This window comes from Crocodylus siamensis, chromosome 9 (genome assembly GCF_052110815.1).
Source record: "Crocodylus siamensis isolate JL-2025a chromosome 9, ASM5211081v1, whole genome shotgun sequence".
NCBI lineage: Eukaryota > Metazoa > Chordata > Crocodylia > Crocodylidae > Crocodylus > Crocodylus siamensis.
In genome coordinates, this window is record NC_143403.1 from 71,822,949 (window position 1) to 71,844,487 (window position 21,539).

A 21,539-nucleotide genomic window follows, 5' to 3' on the forward strand; every position below is an offset into this window, starting at 1 on the left:
GAACGTCGGCCAGCTGGGAACACGTCGCGTACAGAATGCGCTTGCTCAGGTTTCCACCGGCCAAATGTGACATGGCGCTGCATGTCCACAGACACGCACGTGCTGGCGTGCCCCGTGTATGGCCCTCCTGCATGCGGTGCCGCTTGGGACAATTTGCACTTTTTCCAAAACGAATTCATCACCGCATTATTGAGAAGACATTTGGGTTTGTAAAGAAAAAGAAAAAGCAAAGCCGACCAGCCCAAATTTCACCTGGCAAGCTTGAGAGCAGCTTTTAAAACTGCCTGTTACTTTCTGGTGCTGAAGGCCCAAGCGAAGACACTTGATGTCCAGGAGCACTGCAACCTCAGCTGCTCCCAGTGGTAACCGGTGCAGAGAGCTGAGACAGGCAAGATGAAGTCCAGGCAAGACTGGACGGCCTGCGTCAGCTTTGCGAACCTCAGCAAGGCGGCAAAACTCTTTAACGCATTCAGATCCCTCCTGTTGGGTCTGGGATCTCTCTGAAGCCATGGTTTAAAATGGCTGGGGAAAATGACCTGGCTACGCCTCATACACCGTATATAATCTTCTTCCATGGGGCATTTTAATAAGCAGTTTTCTCTGACCGTGACACACTAGATGCTTTGAGAAACAGTCAGAGCACGTCTTAGATTTCCTGCTGCCAAATACGCAGTGCCGCGCAGCCTTTTCCGGGAGCAGTAACTAGGTGTGGAGCTGTCTTTGCCGCTCCTGATGAAGGAAAGCAGTGAACGTTCTCACCGCGCCCACGTATTGCTCCGGACCAAGCCGTGCTTGCCAATGCCCCTCGCTGGCAGGTCACACTTAAAACAGGGGGTGGATCAAAGCCTTTCAGACCACTGGACAAGGCAACTGGGCAGCACCACCAAGTCGAGGGCCTCAGTTCAGGCTGCCACCTTCAGAGAAAGGTGGCAGCCTAAACTGCCACTTGCAGAGGAAGACCGAACCCAGAACTCACATTAAAGGAGAAAAGAAAGAAAAACACACACGACAGACCTAGATCTAAGAGGCAGCCTCATAAAAGACATGAGCAGAAGCGATCGTGATCCACATCACTTACCCTCCTACGTCCACTGATGAAGAAGTGAACATGCAAACTTTTTGAATGATTCCTGCACCCGGACCTCACAACCCGCAAAGGAGGATACTTACCTTTCAGAGGGAACGGTCCCAATTTGTCCTCTGAGCCCAGAAACTTGTCCCTGCTGTTCTTCCTGGGTGCGCATGTCTACCCGAGTAACCGGGCTGCACCCGTGTCATGACGGAGCGATCTGCACTGAACAGTACTAGTGTGCCTTGCATGGATTCAGAAAGCAAACGCCTTTAAAACCTAAACCTACGTAAGATTAGGTTTCATTTGCTGTCATACAGAATTTGTAAGTGAAACCAAGACTGTTAATGAAGGTTTCCCTTGCGTTTTAACGTAGGCACAGCATGATAGGGCCAAAATGATACAAGCCAAAGAAAAACGATGTGTCTGATTTTGGTTACCAGGGTCTCAGTTCGTATCGATAAAGAACATCAGAGGCCGCTATAACCCGAAATGGAAAATATATAACTGGAACCTTTTAGTTCTTCAGAGACTTGCTCATGAGACTTTGGGGGGGATTGAAAGAGAATATACATGTTTTGACCTGACAGGTTTGAAGCGAGGGGCAATAGGATCCGATTCGTATTAGATCTAATGGAGTCTAAAGAATGAATCTGAAAAATCCATTATCAAACAGCCAAAAAAGTGACCTCACAACCAGTATCTGAAGGTTGAATCCTTGGACTGCTGTTAATGGACGCAATTTTCCCACGTTCCCTGTAAATGCCAAGTGGCAATTACAAGGTCAGCTCATTTGCTAACAAGGAGCAAACCGAACAAGAATATCAAATGCGGAATATGGGTAGCGCTTGATTATCAGGCCGTCTTCCCACCTCAAAACAGCTGGCCTGAGAAGCTAACCCTGGCCCAGGCAGCGTGCGGGTTGGGTTTGGACCTCTGGTTCTGCTGCTATTTGGTTAAGTCCTTCCTCTAAACTGTGTCAGTGGATGCAGTGCTACACCGCTGCCATTACGACATTGCAAAAGAATCCTGCTTCACCCAGTGTCATGCTAAAAAATGACCGATGCTAAAGAAGGTTTCAAATCTACAAAAATCCTCTAATTGTGTCATCGTTATACCTTGCACAGTGTAAAGGGAGGCTTCCCCAGATGTCAGCTGACGATCAGCTTACGGCCTGAAGTGCCAACAGCTCTGGCAGTCCTGATTGGCAGTAGGTTAACTTCATATCTCATTTTCATAGTGCAATTTTATACTTCAATCTTATTAGACCATTCGCTGCAGTCAGCCCCCATGGCAGGGATTCTTGCAAACTGGGGATGGGTATTCAGTAACTGTGCTGCAAAATGTTTTATTGCAACAAACTGGAGGTTGTAAGAAGGAGAGTTTTGAGGCTTATATTGATTTTCAGAGGGCCACCATTTTTACGGGGGTGTTTGCCAAGCCCAGTTCACTGCTTGGGATATACCTTAAAATCGGCCACGAGAGGATCAGACACTCTGTGCTCAAGTATTTCTTAGAGAGACCCCTACAACTTTAATCTACCTGCACTCGGCTTTCATGTTAGTCGAAGTCCCCCAACTACACGGCGGGGTTGGGAAACACCCGCCTGCCACTGAAGTCCTGGCCCAGAGCCCTGCAGGTGACAGGACACATGACCAAGGGAAAACCTCGTGGCTAGCTAGGAATCACCACTTCTTGGGAGAAGGGAGAGCCTGGGCCTCCCCTACAGCCCCGTGCACAGAGGTGCGACGCACAACAGCAAGAGACAGCTCTTACCTTTGCCAGACGTTCTTTCTTGTCCCACCAGTCATCGAACGCCCTGAATGCCACCACCTCGACCATCTTGCGGTTCAAGTCCCTTTTCATGATTGCTTTCAGTTCTTTCACAATCACCAAGAGGACGCCGTCCACGGTAGCTTTGTGCGGGTCTTCCTTCTTTGGCTCGTAACCCGGCGGAGGAACAGAGGGGTCAAACTTGGGCAACGGGGGCCACTGCTGCCCGCGGCCAATGACTGCCCCCATGGAGAAGGGGCGGTAGGGAGGAAGATTCACAAACTGCATGCGGCCCCCCATGAACGGTGGGTACTGGTAGGTGTTCTGGCCCTGCATCATCCGGCTCAGCATCTGAGTTTGCATCTGAAAGGACATGGGCATGCCACCCCACTGGTTGCCCAAGACGCTTATCATATCCACCTGCATGACGGGAAACATGCCCGGGTGGAACGGAGGAAGGGGAGGCAAGATGTGAGGTGGGGGGACCCCAGGCGGTGCAGGGAGCGGAGGGGGAGGGACAGTGACCGCTGGGTGAGTCGGTGGAGGCGGCGGTGGGAGAGGCGGTGGCATCGGGAAGCCTGGCTGGGGCGGGGGCGGGGGCGGAAGAGGTGGGAACCCCGGCGGGGGCATGGGTATTGAGGGAGCCATCACAGCCGAGTTGTTAACGGAGGAGTTCACCACGATGGTTTTGGCACACTCTGCACTGGTGATTGGTGCAGAATTCATTTCATCGTCGGATATTTCCATGTCCTCCCCTGACGAATGCTGACCCTGCAGCAGAGGAGAGAAGGAAGAAGAAACACGGGCTTTTAACTTTGGTCAAGGTATTGCGAAGGTAAAACGGCTGCTTGAAACAAGGATCATGTTTTAATTGCAAACCATCTAAAGGAATGCAACGTACAGGAAGGTGGGTCCCGCTGGGCACGTGGCAGAGGACACAAAGAAATACTGGGACGTGCTTCGGTAGAAGCTGTCCGACAGAGAAACATCCTTCCCCACCCAGGTTATGCAGCGTGTTTCTACACACTGCAAGCGAGCGCTCTCGCATTCAGTTAAACACACACAGCCCAGACCTCACTTGGTGGGAAAGACGTGGAGACTTTACTTATAGACTACTGATAAATTGTAAAACAGAGAATAAACTACAAGAAAGGTAACCGATATCCAATAAGGCAGTGCTTGCATAAGTTAAATCATAATCCCTAGCTCTCCCCTGCAGTCAATATTTATCCCTCACTAGAAGGAAGACGTTAGTCTCGCATTAAATGTTTGCTGCTGTTGAACTGAGGCTTTGTAACTACCCCAGAGTGATTCAGACTTAGAAATGAACCTCAAATCCACTGAAAATGTCTGTGCATTGCACACCGAACCCTGCAATCCTCTGAGCAGAAGAAAGGGAAGAGAAAGAAACTCTGGCTCCGTGTCTACGTAGGACAAACGCTGTTGAACCGCACAGAATATGGAAAGAGATTTTGCATTTTATACTAAGTCCCACCTCAACGGTCAAGGGTGCTATTATGCAAATAAATTAAAGAAAAATCAAGGGCATGGCTTGTTCTGAGATTCATAAAGCTCCTGGCGGAGATACCTTGATGCAGCAGAAAAGTAACTGGGCAGCTACATCCATTCAGGGCCTGGTCCCATGTAACGAGATCTCACGGGCCAGGAGGGTACCCGAGGCTTGAAATCTGCCTGTCACGCTAGAAGCAGAGGTAGGAGGATCAGAGCCCGCCCACGACAAATACAGAAACAGAGTAGGGATTTCCAGCAACAAAGCACAAGGGCTGCACGATACACAGAGGCAGTTCAATCGCAGTGGGATGAAGCTCCTTATTAACCAGGTCTTGGTACTAACACGTTGAGCAATGCTCCCCTCTCTCTGACCCCATAGGGAGGACACCAGTTTCAGCTCGCCCTCTTCCAGCTAACAGCACTGAGAAGTAGGACCGCAGCCAATGCATGAACACTACTGGACCCACTTTCTTATACATTTTTTGCAAGCAGTTCCTCCTTCCCAAGAGTCGCGCGCAGGAAGGCAGAAGCAGCAGCCGACATTTGCCATGAAGTGAACTGAATAAAGAGCCCCCCGACCTCACAGCCCAAGAGACGGTGACCGGTCGAAGCCCACCGCGCCTGCCCCCGCTTTGCGCCAGCCGCCAGGGAGCTCGCAACTGGGAATTGTGCTTGCAGAGGGGCAAACATGCCGGCAAGCCTGCTGAACCAGCTCCATTGTGAATCTGGACCTGGTGGGACTTGGAAAAGAGCTGCAAAAAAAAAAAAGTGAAGCATTAGGCAGGTTTAATCCAACATCATCTCTAGTGCAAGAGAACAGGCTGAATGCAAGCCTTGTAACATCGGGCAGGGAAACCTTTCAACCACAGCAAGTCCCTCAACAACGAAGCGCCAGGCAGTGCCAAACGTGACTCACCTAAAACCCACCACTCGGCAAAGAAGAGATGGTAAAAAAAAGCAAGGAAGTGGCAAGGAACCACCGGCATACATGTAAAAGTGCCTGCAAGGTGCAAGGGATGCCTCCGAAAGGCAGGTAACAGCAGTCTGTGTCTGCCCCCGTTGCAGCTCTTCTGTGCCCCAGGTGGAAATGGCTCCACCGAGAGCGGGTGCTGCACTGCCAGGGGAGCGTGCAAATCCACCCCGGCACGCTCCGGGTGACCGGCTGACACTGCACGACCGAGCGCGCCTGCGGCGGGGAACAGCAACCTGCTTTCCAGCTGCTCACCCTTTTTATCCCAAGCAGCCCTCGACTTACTCCCTAACATTTCCAGTTGCGTTTCAGAGACCTCGCAGCCTTGCCCCAGCCCCTCCTGGCGCCTGGAGAGGCAGCGGACGGCCCGCCGCGCACGAGGGCTGCTGCGAGTCGGGGCGGCGCTGCCATGCCCAGCGGCAGGGCTGCAGCGAATGGGGCACGGCGAACGGGCAGACAGGCTGTCAGGGAGCTTGCTCTGAAACCAAACCCATTTTTCAGCAAGCAAAGCGAGAAAAGTGTCATTAAAAGCCTCCGGGGCCAGTCGAAAGTGGTGCTGAGTGTAAAATATCTGTCACTGGCTACAGAGCCTGGCGCGTCTGGCTTGCTGAGCTACGACAGAAGTGGCTCTACGCCCCGACGCCCGAGCGGTGCCGAGACCTGATGGGAAAGTCAGCGCACGGCCTCAAGGTGGAGCATGAGTACCAGACAGGAAGGCAGAAAACGAAGGTACTGCATCGTCAGTGGCCCTGGGCAGACGCCGTCTTCCCATCCCGCCTCTTCTGCACGGGCGCCCAAGCCCACCGCAGCACTGGGCAGCTGGCCGGCCGGGTCCCGAGGATCCAGTCCAAGCCACCGCCTTTATGGAGCAAGGCGAGGTGCCAAAAATCAGCAGCAAGCCTCTCGCTTGCACTAATGCCGCGCCGTCGGGCTATTCATAGCATAACGCAAAGACGTGCTCGTTGGCTTCCCGCCACCCTGCGAGGGCCAATTCAGCCAGAGGTCACCGTCTTGGGCGGCCTTACCTACAAGGTGAAATTAGATGAATGGCAACAGGGCTACCCTGGCTTCTCTGAAACAAACTTACTAAAGAACTTTGTCCCTTAAACAGCTTTATTTGGTGTTTTAAGCTACGCTTAAATGAGAAGTGCAAACGCAAGGTTTTGGGTTGGTGCACGGCTGAAGGACTGCTGTAATTTAATGGGAAGGCTGACATTTGTAGCGGGGGGGAAGCTGCAGCAGATTTCCAGACTTTTGACAACGGCAGGGCTGGCAATTCACTCGACTACGGAGAGTGGACAGGATATTTTTATCCCCAAAGGGCTGGAAAGTGAGAGAAGAAAGAAAACGGCAGGGGGACACCAAGGGAAAAGGAAAAAAAAACCCACATGAAGTTAGGAGAGAGAGGTCAAATCAAGAGACAGTCGTCTAGAAGAAAGAGGCTTTCAAGGAAGCTAAGAGAGGTGAAACGTTTGAAGAGGATGAATAGTCACAGAAAAGTTCTGTTCAAGGGAGGGAAGCATGAATGCTGAAAAAGAACGGGAAGAAAGACATCACGGTACAGAAGCAAGAAATCAAAGGAAGACACAAAGAAAATAACACTGCTGTACTGAGATCCTTTATTCGACTTCCAGGACCCAGGGTTTGCCAGGGTCAGCAGTTTGCAGCGGACAAAGCTGAACGTTTTCTCTGGGATGCCCGAGACGCAGCAGCACCCTCTCCCCACACCCGCTCTGCTCGGGATGCAAGCGGTCCCCCCCCGGGGGGAATGAACAAGCAGGCAGCACCCGCACCACCTGGGCACCCCACTTCCACCAGCCCCCGGGGCCGTATTCGGGCCGTGTTCTGGATCTTATCTTCGTATTTCAAAGAGCCAGTTTGTAAGGGACTTCAGGGCAGCCCGCTTCTGCCACAGGAAAAGCAAAAGCCATTTTCAACGGTATCAAGCTGTGCCGCACTCGAGACACTGGCACTGCCCTCCCCACTTTGCATTGGTGAGATCGGGAGTTAGCAAAACAGGTCTTTGATTATACGCCTGGCACAGGTTTCACAGGTGCTTTAGGCAGGCAACTTTGCTTAGATTCATTTCAGCATAACTGGTTTTAAATAGCCTCCCTCATTGCTCATCCGGAACAGCAGCTGTCATGCCCGATACCAGTACAGAGAGCTGCCAACAGGCAGAGCTTTTTAGGGTTAAGGAAAAGGAAGATGACATCTTGAGATCTGATCCCAGAGCCAAGCGTAACTCCGAGCAGTGACCAAAAGTAGTCACTACTTGATGGCCCAAAGCAGTGGCCTGCCCAGCTAGAGCACAGCGCTCGCCAGCGTGAACGCAGGAAGACGAGGCCTGAGAGTGGCCATCTCACCCGTCAAAGCTTTCACTGGAACTAACTCGGGTGCATTTCACATACATTCACTTCGTTTTAAGTTAAACGAGTCTGACCAGGTACTTGTGTTGAGATCCCAGCTACACGCCCTCTGACAGGTCATCTGAACCCGACAGCTTGCAGCCACTTGTGCTCAAATCTGCACTGCGGGACCATCGTGCAGGTGTGCAAGGCAGCCTGCACCACCCAGTGCCAAAGACTGCTCCCCCAAAACCGTGCGGCGAACGGCACAGGGTCAGCAATCCCTCATGAACTATCCAGCACTAAGAAAATGAAATGCGGGTTAAACAGCATTTGACATGATGTAATAAGTGCTCATGAATATTGATGAAGACACAAAGCATCACTTGCTTGCAAGACGTGGCGAGTCCACAGGCCGCTCCAGCTAGCAATCAAAACCCCCCCCAGAAACCAGGGAACAGTTTTGCTTTCTCCGTCTCCTTCAACAACATGCATCTTAGAAAACAAAATGTTGCATTCAACTTCCTTCTCCCGTAGTTTCAAAAACAAAAATTCCTTTTTATCACGTTAAAAAAATGCTCCCTGCATCTAAGTGCATGTGGAATATAAAAAGCAGTCATTCAAATTATTTCAAATTTACCAACTGGAACACTTTTTTTAATACGATAAGTGAGCCAAAAATCCTCCTTCGTCTACACCTCCTGGTGAATGGGGGGCAGAATTTAGTCCTTAAAACTACTGACTACAAATCCAAATATTTCATAGTTAAATGGCAACATTCTTAGGAATTTCAAATCTCATGAAGGCTTCACAAGCAAGCTAGAATAGGCATCAATACTGCTTCGTGAAGAAACACTTGTTATAACTCTGCAGAATAATAAAAGGCCTAGCACTTAAAGGATTTCACTGGACTTTGGACAAGTGAAGACCTCAGCAGGCTTCATGAAGGGAGCACGTAGCAGCATTCGTCTGCTGAAACAAACGGCCCACGCGCTCTGCAGGCGACGGCACTGGGGGCTGGCACTTGTGCGACGTAACCAGGTCGCACAGCACGTCGGGAGTGGAAAGTAAGACCAGAGCCCCGGTCCTTCCACCAGACTACCGCCACTGCTTTGCACAGGATTTGATGGGTGTGCTCCTGCCAGCCGGCTCTCTGCGCTCGACAAGGGAAGGATAAGCCTGTGGCCCAGGGAAGACAGTGGCTCGTGGTTCTCTTGCATACATCCCGCCCTGACCGATTTTCTTGATTGTGTGCATGTGTGCGCTTAAAAAAAAAAAAAAAAAAAAATCACACTCAACACACCCAGCCTCTTCCCTTTCACCGACAGTAAAGCACGGTTTGCCGCACATCATCCAAATCAGAGAGGGGAGGTGCTGGCTGTAGGTGTCTGCCAGTCTGGTTTTCCTCTAGCCCATGCTGCCAGGGAGAACCGCGCGTCAAGCAGACAGCCCAGCTCCGAGCGACACGCTGCCTTTCGGGAAGTGCAACGATGCAGCGGCATGACCTAGCACGAAGTGCATTGTGCTTTGTGGTGCTAAGCATGGGGTTGAAACAAATGCTAAAACGCCTATTTATGACACATGCAAGCAGCTACTCCATTTTACCGGCAATCCTGAGATGAACCTTTCTTTGATCAACGTACCTGTCCTGTAGGCTGTCTGGGAGCCGATGTTCTCTGCGATGGCAGCAAGCTGGCGGCAGCCTGCCTGGGGCAACATGCAGCTCAGTGTGGGCTACAAAACCCACCCGAGAAGCTGGTTAGACAGTGAGGCAATGATCCTTTACTCCCTTTTGGGCTCTTTTGAGGAACCAGGCACCCAAGGCTAGTTTAAGAAGAGCTCAGGTACTTCTCTGCTACACTGCAGTTACAACACTGTAGACACATACTCAAGAGAGGGTACAACGGATTACGGCCTTCTCCCAATACCCGACACATTGGTTACTTGAGTCCTGCATCTCGCCTAGACGGCATGCATGCTGCTCTTGACTTCTGCTGCTCTTCAAGGAAGTACACGGATTATATCAGTCTCCTTAAATTCTGCTAACGGTCTTCTCCCAAGAGCTCCACTGGTTTTATTTGCCCACTACACCCATCCTGCCACCCGACTCCTGCTCCTGGTCAACATTACCCACCGCTCGTGCCGACTGGGCTCCGCATGGCATCAGTGTGGCTTCAAGCTCTCTGCTCTTAGGACGATGACTTCAGAGTGTCGTCAGGTCCAGCCCCCCTGGGACTTGGGCAGGAAAGACTGCTGGGGTCTGATGACCCCGGCAAGATGGGCGTCAAGATGCTTTTTAAAGGTTCCCTGTTCTTCTCCTTTGTCACATGTGCTTTCACTACTGAAAAATGTATATGGGCAGATAAGCTGTAAGATGATGATAAGATTATTTCTAGCTGGTAACTTGTGTTAACAACAAATTATCTTAATCAAAGAAGGGCACCCGCACAAGTCTACGTTTTTATAAGCCTTCATAGCGTGGGTTATTCAAAGGAAGTGCCATAAGAAGTGGAAAGCAATCTAGGCAAGGAAAGCAGACAACGCTAACAAGCTTGCCCCGGACAGACTCTGTATTGGGTTACAGAAAGGTAGGCTGTCGATGTGCTAGACTTCTTTAGATCCTGACTGCTCACCGTAAACCTAAGGGCAGACACTACAGCCACAATCCAAGCACTAAATAATGGCAGGATCTCACTTGACACATGCTCTGTCTTAGCTGGTTCCCACTTATGCCCTTAGACCGTTAGTTATTTGCTGAAAGGACACGTGGTCTGCTTAGCACTGATCAGAGTCTGGTGCGCTCCTGCAGCAGGACAACAGCAATAATAATATGAACATACTCATTAAAACAGAAAGGGCCCTCCTGGAACGAGAGGAGAAAAATCAAATGCCGTCACCCTAATTGACACTGCTTCATTTAAATGCTCAGAGGAAACCTTCAGCTGCCACCTCAAAACGCAGAGGGCTGGAAGGTGCGGTTCCCCAGCGCGCCGGGGCTCCCTCCAAGGACGACCGGCTATGTAAAGAAATGCCACCCTGGCGCGTGTTTGTGTCTCACAATGTGCCAGGCTCAGGTGCGGGTTCCTAATTAGAGCGTGCCTCGCGCAGCAAGAAGCCAGGATAAGGGCGCTGGGAAACATCTAAGCAAGTTGGCTAGCCAAGCCCAGCTCACCTGAGCATTTTAATAAGCAGCAGACCCGCTCTCTCGTGGGGAGGGGCGAAGAAATGTGTAGGACTAATGCCAACACAGGCGGGAGAGCCACTTATTCACGGCAAATGTCTTCTTTCTACTCAAAAGCATTAGATTGTTGAAAGAGCTGGGCTGAAGCGTTGGAAGAGTTCAATCCAGGAAACTAAGATGGTGAAGGGACGCACGATGGCATGAAAATGCTTCCTGGCGGTCCACAGTGAAAAGCTGGGACACAGTATTGCCAACCCCCCGATCCGCAAATCATGAGATGAATGCTTACAACAACAAAAATAATCAAGAGACTAGCATGTAAATCATGGGATGCTATTTTTGAAGTGTGCGTGGGGGCGATATCTGTGAAGGAGCCTGGCAGGATGCGGGGCTGCGGGTCCGAGCGGGAGGCTGAACTCCTGGGGCCGGCGGGACTTCAGTGGGAGCCAGTCTCTCAAAGTAAAGACCAGAGAACGTCTTCGCAGAAAGAGATGCGACACCGGTGTAAGTAGCTGGCGTGCACTTCCCTGCGACCAAGGCCCTAAACTCTCGGTCAGGAGCGCCTGGGGGCTTTGCGTGGGGGGAGGATGTACCTGGCAGCAGGGCTCACCCATCCTGAACAAGTGTCGCTGCCGGGCACAGATGCGACTTAGTCAAGTCTTTCCTCCCTCTGCGAGCGGGCAATTTCCAGAACAAGAGCTGAGCTGGGGGCTTAATATTCAGTCATTTAGTGACATCCCTGGCAAGGAAGGCACTTTCTCCGGAAGGGAATACGCTTCCTGCTTCCCCTGGGATGCCGTCACGCACAGCAGCCTCCCAGGCGTCTGCAGGGACAAGCTCTGAGGAAAAGGAAAGCAAAGGTTTGGCCCGTGCTGCTTCCCAGGTGGGCGCTTTGTTTGCTTGGAGCCCGGTGAGGAGGCCAGGGGAGCCAGTCCCTCGTCAGCCTTGGAGCGCTTTGCCCTGCTTTCCCTATTTCGGCTGTGCTTTAACTTCAAAGGCTGTAGCCAAGTTAAATCACGTATAAACGGATGGTGAAGAGGCCCCCTAGTGCTAAATCAGTCAGGGAGCCTGCCCTGCTTCATTGCAGAGCGGCTGAGCTGGCTGGGGGGAGCCCAGGTAAGGCCCGGGGGCTTCAGTGCTGGGAACAAGCAAGGCAAATCCAGCCGGTCCAGGACCTAGAGGGCATCTCTACAAAACGAGTTTCTCTGTGTCGCTTACTGACATTATTTCTACTATCAGTGCATTGCATCTAAGGCCTTTCCAGGCTGGAAAGAGCAGGAATCTGAGGCCGCCTCTTCCCCCCTGCAGACTTGGCTGCGGAAGACTGCAGCGGGCAAGAAAGCGAGGTGGACTCGGAGTCCTCGGCACCCGGGTGAAGGCGAACCCCGGCAGCGTTTCCACCTCCGGCGACACTGCGCGCGTGCTCCAGGGCGCCGCAGTGGGGTCCCCAAGTGGCAGAAACGCACCAGGACTGTTTTAGCAACCAAAAGTTTGTGGCACTTCAGAATCAAAGTTACAAGATGGAAACTCAGGCTGGAGTCCACGTACAAACACCCCCACTACACATCACACAGTTTAGTACCAGCTAGATCCGAGCGTGACTTCCCAGACTTCTGAATTTACTTTCATATTATTCTCTGCTGCTTTTGCAGCATTTTAATTTTAAGTGGCTACATCAAAGTGACTCGTGAGGTCAGTTTTTGCTCTCCAACACATGGAATAAAGCAGATAAACTTGCAAAGCGTCCTAGCCTGCCAGCTGGGAACTGCCTATAAAGTCCGCTTGGTCTTGCAGAGATACCAACTCCTGGCTGGCAGGCGTCGACCGGTCGGACTGTCTGGCTCCGGTCGGGCATCTCTGCTGAACTCCCACCGTCTGCAAACAAAGGAGTCTGATCTATAATGTGTTGCCAGTTCACACCCACAGGGCTTTCCCCAGCTAGGAGCTCAAAACTGGTGTTGGGATGCAGTGGGCAACCAGGGAGAAAAGCATTTGATAAATCATTTTCCCTCTCTGAATCCCGTGGTGCAAAGCCCAGCAAGCCCAGCTGTGTTACTTCCCTTCAAGAAAACTTCTGTCCGTGAGCTTGTGAGCAGCAGCTCCTTAAAGCAACTCAAAACAGCTCTCTCGCACCGAAGACGTGAGCGGTCTATTCCCCAAAAGGCACAACAGAAACACAGCAAAAAAGGCGCAGAGAGCAAGAGACCTGTATGCCTGGGCTTCACCAGCGCCTTCCCTTCCCCGCGAGCGTTTGGGCAGTCCTGCTCAGCCCGCTCGGAGCTAGGAGGGCCGGCAGGCCGCCTGCATGCCTCTTCTCTCTGTCGGCCGGGACGGCACTTTCTTCCTTCAAGGGGCCGGGAAGAATTCTTTAAAGGGAAGGGGAAGGATGATCTTGAGGCTTTGCTATAATCCTGGCTGCAATCATAACGACTGCAACTATGGTTTCCGAGAAGACGGCTTGTGACACTCGTGCAAGATGAAGAACTGGCCACACCGATCTGAGATGGGATGGGGCCGCTCTTGTGAAACACGAGGACTCCAACACAACTGCTTCGGATAAGATGCATTTCTCAGACGCATCCTTAATGCCCAGACCGAGTAAGATTGGTATTTGGAAAGAGCCTTCCCATTAGCTCAAGATACAAAGTCTTGCATCTTTTCCAAAGCAGGAGAGTCGCAACCGGCCTGATGTTTCAGCGGCATGCGGGCCAAAACCTCTATGCTCAGGAAAGCAGACACACTAAATTGCTTCTTTGGGAGAAATGGCTGAAGCCGATGGTGAAACCCGGGGGAAGCATCAGTGCAGAAATGGGGAACTTGCTAGGTCAAGACACTCGTTAGGAGATACTGAGCCTTTCACTTCTCGGCTGGCTCCTTGCGACGCTGCTGAGAGCCGCCCCAGAGTCACCGCTCGCTCTGACTGCAGCCCTTCCTGAACCGAATCTGGCAGGCGCGCTGCACTTCCTGAGACCGGCCTGCACAGCATGACGCGCCCGGCAGCCCCTTGCTGGGGAAACTTTGCAGAGAGAGGATGAACCGAACAGACTGCAGAGCGTCCCTGACCCCGTGACTGCATGCTGACCAACAAACGGCCATGCCCGGGAGGCTGCAAGCTGCAGCTGCCCGCTGCCCCTCCTTCCAGTCCAGGCTGGGGTTTTCCAGTGGTTTAATTACTTCTGATCTGACGGCGCCTAATGGAAAACCCTGTTCAGGGGCCAGGCAGGTAAGCACTTCCCCACCTCCGCTGTCCTCAGCGAGATTCCCAGTATCCTTTCTGCAGGAATCTCATCCTCACCGTTTCATTTCCTTTTTTCTTTCCCAACTGCCCCGTGCTCACTCGAGCCAAGTCAGGCAGAATAAGAGAAAGCAGGGAAATAGGGGAGTATCGCACTATTTGCAAATATACTTCAGATCTCCCTCGTTCTTCACGGTTGCCTATAGCAACCTACAGCCAGAAACATCGGCCCTGCCCAATGAACCGGGGCTTTGCTGTGGCAGGCGACTTCCTCCTGGATGTTATTCCTCTCCAGATCATGGAGGGTCACAGCAGGAGGAAGACGGGAAGCAGAGACTCTTTACATCACTGCAGCTGGCAATGCCGGGCTGAACTCGGAGCAAGAGAGCGCAAATAGCAGAATAACAAGCTTCCCCTGGGTTCCCTGCAGATATTATATCTGCCCAATTAAACGATGCTTAATATAGACAGGAAGCGGCACATAAACTACGTAGTGGCAACTGTCACAAACTAAATATGGTTCCAGCGCATCCCAGCCCTGGGACGGCGTTTCCACCGGCATTCGCTCAGGCCCAAACCATAAAAGCCAGTACAGAAGCAAACTCGAATAGCCAGATTTCAGTGGAAAAGGCGCTGCAGGTCAAAGGCACGGCAGGGTCAAGCACTCCAGCCTCCCGAGAGCATGCAGACCTGAAGAAACACACCTGGCTGGGCTGTGCTCGTCTGTGCCTGGATAACCCCAGGTTTCCCCTGCCTCCTGTGACAAACTCACGATCCAGGTAGAGCTGCCTCACAGTCACCGTGGGAAGGAGTCACTGCAAACAGGCTACACAGGACGGGAAAGGGACCGGCGGCGAGCCAGGAGTCCCAGCCTTCCCAGGACCGCTGCATGGCTTTGGGCCTCTCTGTCCAGGCAATGATGCTTAAGACACCTGGCTAAAATGACTGAGGATCCTGCCTAAAACACGCTGTGGAAGTGCACATTCGCCTCCCAGTGCCCACGGAGGACCCGAAGGTGCTAAACTAGGAAGGCGGGGGGGTGCACGTTCTGCCCATGTATATGATGTTGGCAGGCTACACACACCTGCTCGGAAAAGGCAAGAATGGGGATAAACCAGGCCCCTGGCAGAGGGGTCATGTGCAATGAAAAACAACAACCAAAAACCCTTTCCTTTCAATCAGGTTATTAGTTCTGAAATGCAGACGACCACCTCAAATAGACACAGGATGCACCCAAAGACCTGCATACAAATCTGGAAAAGCTCAGGCCATGCTGAAGACAGCCCTTTGCTTCGAGTATTCAGCATTGTGGCCGTCACAGCCCGCTTACTTGTTTCAGGCCATCAGCTGCCAAGGCTGAAAGCACAGGGTCCACAGGCGTTTGGGCTGGAAGGCAGCTGGGGCCAGCAAGAAAAGCGTCCAGGCATTTCTTTTCCGTCAATAGCTTTACTTCAGTTTATGTACCCTACCTTCCTCTAGACATAACGACACTGAGCAGCAGCTCTCTACAGTTTATTCCACACTGTAATCAATACAGTCAAGACGCTGGAGATAATGTTAATGCTGCATCCTACTACAAAGTAGTGACAGGAGGAGGGCATTACTGAAAGACTGCCGAATGTGGGGGTCAAAAAGGTAGAGATCAGTGATTCTCAACCAAGGGCTGCAGGACCCCTGCCGCCAACCAGAGCCTTTCAAGGGTACTGCGGGACACCACGCTACATGAGTGCTGCTGGGTGTGCAAGCGTGGTCCACGAGATAAAACCTAGAGATGTCAAATCAGAACTTGGGTGTTAACGCTTTCTGGGCTCTCCAAGTTCTCCGAACAGATGAATCGCTCTATTATTTCTCTGGGGTCAAAAGCCAAGTGAAAACTAAGAGCTGACATTGTCCGAGGGGTGCCTTGGCTCCAACAAGAGGTGCCTTGCATCTCAAAGGGTCGGAAGCCACCGGTATAGACAGAAAATTTGCTGGACCCTTTAAAGTGATGTGACCAGGTGCAGACATGAACTTGGTGGAGCCAAGAGCTTTGCCAGGAAGGACGCTAACCTCATACCTGTTTAAAATGACTCTGGCTCCTAATTTAACCCTCGTGTCTAGCAATAAGACCAGTGATTATTCATTACAAACACGCATTTAATTTGCATGTTGCTTTTTATACTCTCTAATATTTGCATTTTTCTCAGCTTGCACCATGTAAATCCCGCAGCTCTGGGACACCTGGGGCCGTGAGTGTTGCTAGTGCCTTGTACGCTGGGGGTGATGGTGGAAAATAAGCGTGCTAGGGCAGGACGGGTCACTCTGGCACAGAGCTAGTTTCACTTCCCGGCTCCCATGGCCTACTGCAAGCCTGCAGTGCACTTTGCTGGAATAAAAACGGTTTCTGTCAGAACATAAAGGCAAATGCAGTGCAAGGCCTCACTCCTGCAACAGGGCTGGGCAGGGGTGCAGGGCTGGACCAGCGCAGCACAGCACCGATCCGTGCAAACATCTGCATTTGTTAGGTTCTGCACAGCCTTTTTGAAATTCAGCATCATTTTTAAATCTAAACGTGGGGCTGCGTCGGACTGGACGCATCCCCTTCAAAAAACAAGACAAGACTCCAAGCTGGATCCCCAATTAAAAGGCATCACTTTAAGTGCCCGTTCCTTTGACTAACGTCTAGTACCCGACTTCTCTTTACATTTCACATGGACTTGAACATTTTAGTTCAGTGCTAAGGACTTGTGCATCTTCAGGCTGACATGCCTCTTGGACACCAGCATACAGCTTGTATCACAATGATGCAGGGAGAGGTTTGGGGGGGAGGATTCCCCATATTATCTGCATCCCTCAAACATCGGCTCTATCTGTACTTGGAGCATTTCATCACATCCTCTGACTGCTGGGGTCCCAGCGAGTGACAGCTCAGCTCCAGGACCTGAATGGTGCACGACCCGAGAAGTGGCTTCTCAAGCATCAGCTGAGACGTCATCTGGCCACATTTAGTGCCAGTATAAATACCAGTGGTGTCATCTAGATTAATGCTCAGAGCCTGGGGAAACCCACGGAGCAGCTGGAACAGGCCCTGCAAAAGGAGGCTGGGAAAAGGAAGAGCCGCAAGGAGCCCGGATACGGAAAACACCGGTCTGCTTGAATGAAAAAGGAGCCGTTCGCTGCATCCTGACTACATGCAGTCACAGGAAAAGTAGACGCTGCCTGAACATAAGCATAAAGTGGCGTGACAGCCAGAATTATCCTTCTTTCTGGATAAGTCTTAATAGAAGAAAGTGTCTCTAACTTGCAGGCTACTGGTTCAGGTATCAGATTAGGTCTCCAGGGCTCTTTTTTTTGATAATCAACTTACTGCCTCATCTTGATAGTGGGTTAGTGGGCAGAGAACAGGAGAGCTGGTCAAAGGTGCAAGGGAGATTTATTACATTGTTATTGTCTCCATATAAGATATAAATATGTGGTACAACAAAAGAGAGGAGAGCTCTAGCAGGGGCTATTAAACACAGCAGTCAAGGCAGAGACCGAGCTCAAGACATCCCTAGCCATTACCCGCTGGGACAGGCAGGACGGGGCAGGCGACAGGTCACTCCACACATGCCCTGAGTCTTATTCTCTTCCTATCACGCAGCTCCCGCTTGCCGCTGTCGGAGAGACACCAGCATCCCAGGCAAGATGGACCTCTGGTCTGACCCAGTAGAGCAGCTCTTATGTAAAACAAATACACCCCATTAAACCTCTAACAAAACACAAAAGTCAAATGACCCAAGTCACAGAAGTCTGCGATTAGGAACCTTTAGCACAGCTGTGTGACCCTTTTGCAACCAAACCACAAGAAACACTGCCAGCACTAAGTTCAAGCACTGAAATGAAGCCATTAGGAGAGAGGAGGAAATGAAACTCTCTCTGTGCACTGCTCAAACTGCCCTCTATGCACAAAATGATCTCTGGAGCCCCAGCCACCAACAGCTTCCTTAGAAGTGATTGCTCCTACAAGATTAACTTCTTTTGCAAGACACAAAGAGAAGAGAGCCTGTTGCAAGTTAGAGAAACAAATGAGAAGCCCAACCCATCTACTCCAGATAGTCTCCTGCACGGGAAGCTTCTCAGAGCAAACCGGCTCACTGTTTTCTCTGATTTCTACCCAGTGCCAGGGCTACACTCGGAAACAGTGAAAATAGGCACTTTTTTTTTTTTTTTTTAAAAAGGCCTCTCAACCTTTCACTTCTGCCGAAAGCAAAACGCTCGGTCCCTAGACGGATTTTCTTTTGTACGAGCGGCAGCTTCACAGCGAGACCCGTGCCAGTGGCCGGCTCAGAGAAGTGTTTGTCCACAGGTATGTGGCACGCTACAGCGTGTAAAGAGCTTGCTGGCTTCGTTTCGTGTTTTGCCATTGAGACGTGAGGCGCAAACAGGGCCCCAAGCCGAAATCTGAAGTGTGGGGTGACGAGCTGTGGGGCCCAGCCCCGATGGCTTTGCTCGCGTCTATTCAGAGGCTGCCAGGGAAAGCAGCAGCAGCAACCGACTGCGCGCTAGCTGACCCGCTGCTCCCGCGGTGGAGCCGGTGAGAGGGCGCGCTGCGTGCATGGTGCAACGGCTGTTCGCCTTTCTTGAAAGCCCTACGCAGAAGAGAGTACTGGCAGCAGGCAGAACAGCACAATATGTTACCAGCAGTTATTTTCTCAATATTTCTACTGATTACCTAATAGGCTGGCACCCTTTCTGATTGCCGCTGCTTGCTGCCGCGTGGTGCTACCGAAAGGTTGGCTCTCACTCGGTCACTTTTTACTGCTCAACTTCAAGCGCGGGGCGAAAGAGAGCGGCGAGAGACACCTTGCAGCAGGAGGTCTGGCCCGCGTGTTTGTGAGAGTTCAACATCCGCTCGCGTGGCAATGACCGCTCGCTCCGGGATGGGAACACAAGTCCTGCAGCGTGCCCACAAGCGTGCTCTCTGGTCGGCTTGGGCAGCCAGCCGCGGCCCACGTGGGAATCACTGCTGCCTCTCTTTTGCACGCCCCTATCTACTAAGGGCAGAATGCAGATCCCTAGAGAAGAGGATTGCATTGACAAGACAGGGGCTGGATCATAGCCCTTTGTGTAGCCAAGTCAGCATTTCCTGATATTACCCCCCGCTGACAGTTGGTCCTGAATCTCTAACTCAAAAAGCAACTCCAGAAGGGAGTGCATGCTGGCCCCAGAGGTACATGCTTCCCCATGGGAAATCCTGGTGGGAAGGGACTGTATACCGCCTCCCCCCCAGCATATTAGCAGAGGCTGCAGATAAAATACTCCAGTGCAGCCCTAAGCACTTGGGTATTGTGAACCTGCACCGATCTCGCAGGGCACAACCGGAGCTGTATTCCTATGGACTACTGAAAAGGGAATTTTATATAGATCGTGGGGCAGAAAACTTTCAGAGAACGACAGCTGGTAACACCGAGAGAAGACTAAATGAGAGAATCATTATAATTGGCAACAGTGATTTATAAAGGGGTATGGTAATGTCACTTCTATTAGATATGCAAACTTTCAAAGCCTCAAAGTCCTAGCGTGATACCAGAGAGTGAAAGAGGCATCGAGCCTCTCAACCACAGCGTGCTTTCTATTTTTCAGCGACACTCAAAAGCATTTGCCAGTTCTGCTTTTGTCACCAACAAGAGATGAGCTTCTTCGCTCCTCTCCTTTGCTGACAGGGCTCCGTGTAAAACCATGGAGCTGTGCACCTTCAATTAAAACACGTTTTTATGTATGCGTGCACAAGCCTAACGATATCCTCCAGGAGGAGAGCTGGGGAATCATGTGTGCCTCCAAAGTAAGGCTCCCGCTTTGTTATCTCCCTCCAGCCCCCTCCCAAATGGGCTCCGCTCGTTAGGAAAGCATCGTCGTTAACTACCAGTCCCACCAATGCAGCGGGGACTGAGAACGAAGCTGGGTCCTCACTTGTGCACATCACAGGTAAGGAAAATCCTATGAGCACAATACAGCTGTGGTGATAATGAGACGACTCCTTTGCTTCCAGCAAGGCTCAGGGAGTTCAGCGAGCAAACCCGAGACCACGAGGAACAGGACCCTGCTCGCTGGCATGTAGCTCAGCAGCAGTAACAGAAGAGCAATGGCTTATTTTCCGGCATTTCAGTCAGTCAAGAGGATGCTGGCCGGACACAGAGGGTGACGGTCTGCGCTGGACCTCCATGAAAAGCAGTGTGGGGAGGCGTCCGGAGGAAAGGCACCTGCAAGTCACCATTATCCCCTCGGGATCCCACGAGGAAGCCAGGCTCAGGGGCCCCACATTCACAGAGCCGGGGGGCTCGGACACCTGCAACATCTGGGCCCGCGATGCTGCTCCGGAGGAAGAGCACGGGCACCAGTGCCTGCAACAGGACCGCTCTCCCAGCCCATCCGCAGGCGCCGCGTAACCCGCGCAGGCTGCCGCGCTTGCCCGAAGGAGCGTGGAGAGATTTTGCACGACCCTTTGGCAGCGCAGGATCGCATTCTGCAATCCAGCAGGCACTGGAGGACTTGCAAAAGGCCAATGTCCCGCTGTGCTGCAGGGAGCCTGGGATGGGTTTCTGCATCTGCCTTCTTCCGAGCAACCTCGAGCTCCGGGGCTGCAGCCCTGCAGGCCCCCGCACCACGAGGAGTTTTCTTCGAGGGGAGAAGATGCGCGTGCGGCCAGAGAGGAAGGAGAACGCGCACGCTCTTGCTAACTGCCACGAGCGGGGCACGAACGGTTGAAGTCGCACATACAACCGAGCAGCCGTCCCAGCCTCTGCTCCGGGGGCACCGGCTGGTCGCTTGTATGGAAATTCACGGTTGCACGCACATATTCTTCAGTCTCCAGCTCCAACTGGCACAGCCTAAAGCCTGAGAACTCGGGAAAAGTTGGTTGTATTTGAATCACACAATGTGCTTATGAGACTGGGCAGTAAGTCACAACTCTCAAGGCCTTTTTTTTTGGTTGCCACAATTAAAGCAAATCCATTCAACTACCCCCTCTGCGAGTGACAATACCCACTCTTATTATAACCTGGATCCCAGGTGTGCATATATGTTACATACCTATATAACACCTACTTGTGCACACAAGGGGCCTGGGGGCTGTGCTACTGTTACTGTGGAAACTACGGCTTTGAACCTACTAGCTCTTACGGCTTAAATGTGCATTTACGTTGTCGGGATTTTTTGCCTTGAATAAATACCTTGTGCTCTTCAGTAAAAACATACAGCCCAGCCTCAACAAACCTGAATAGGAGGGTGGCCTGTACGCACTTATACAGCAGCATGTTCTCCCGACACAACTAGGAGCAACCATCTCAAGTTGCAATAAGGGATGTTAGGTTAGATATTAGGAAGATATTTTCTCACTAAAACACTGGATCCGGCAACCCAGAGAGGTGGTGGACTCTCTATCCTCAGAGATTTTGAAGACCCGGGTAGACAAAGCCCTGGCTGGGACGATG

The 21,539-nt window shown here is 51.7% G+C and overlaps 1 protein-coding gene across 1 annotated transcript in view; it reads right to left on the reverse strand.

Annotated features, from left to right (window-relative positions):
• The window catches only part of SETD1B (SET domain containing 1B, histone lysine methyltransferase), a 53,029-nt gene that overhangs the window by 17,162 nt on the left and 14,328 nt on the right, over window positions 1-21,539 (reverse strand). Inside the window, 1 exon segment of the mRNA XM_090062210.1 lies at window positions 2,846-3,613. Coding sequence (XP_089918336.1) covers window positions 2,846-3,613 — 768 coding nt within the window.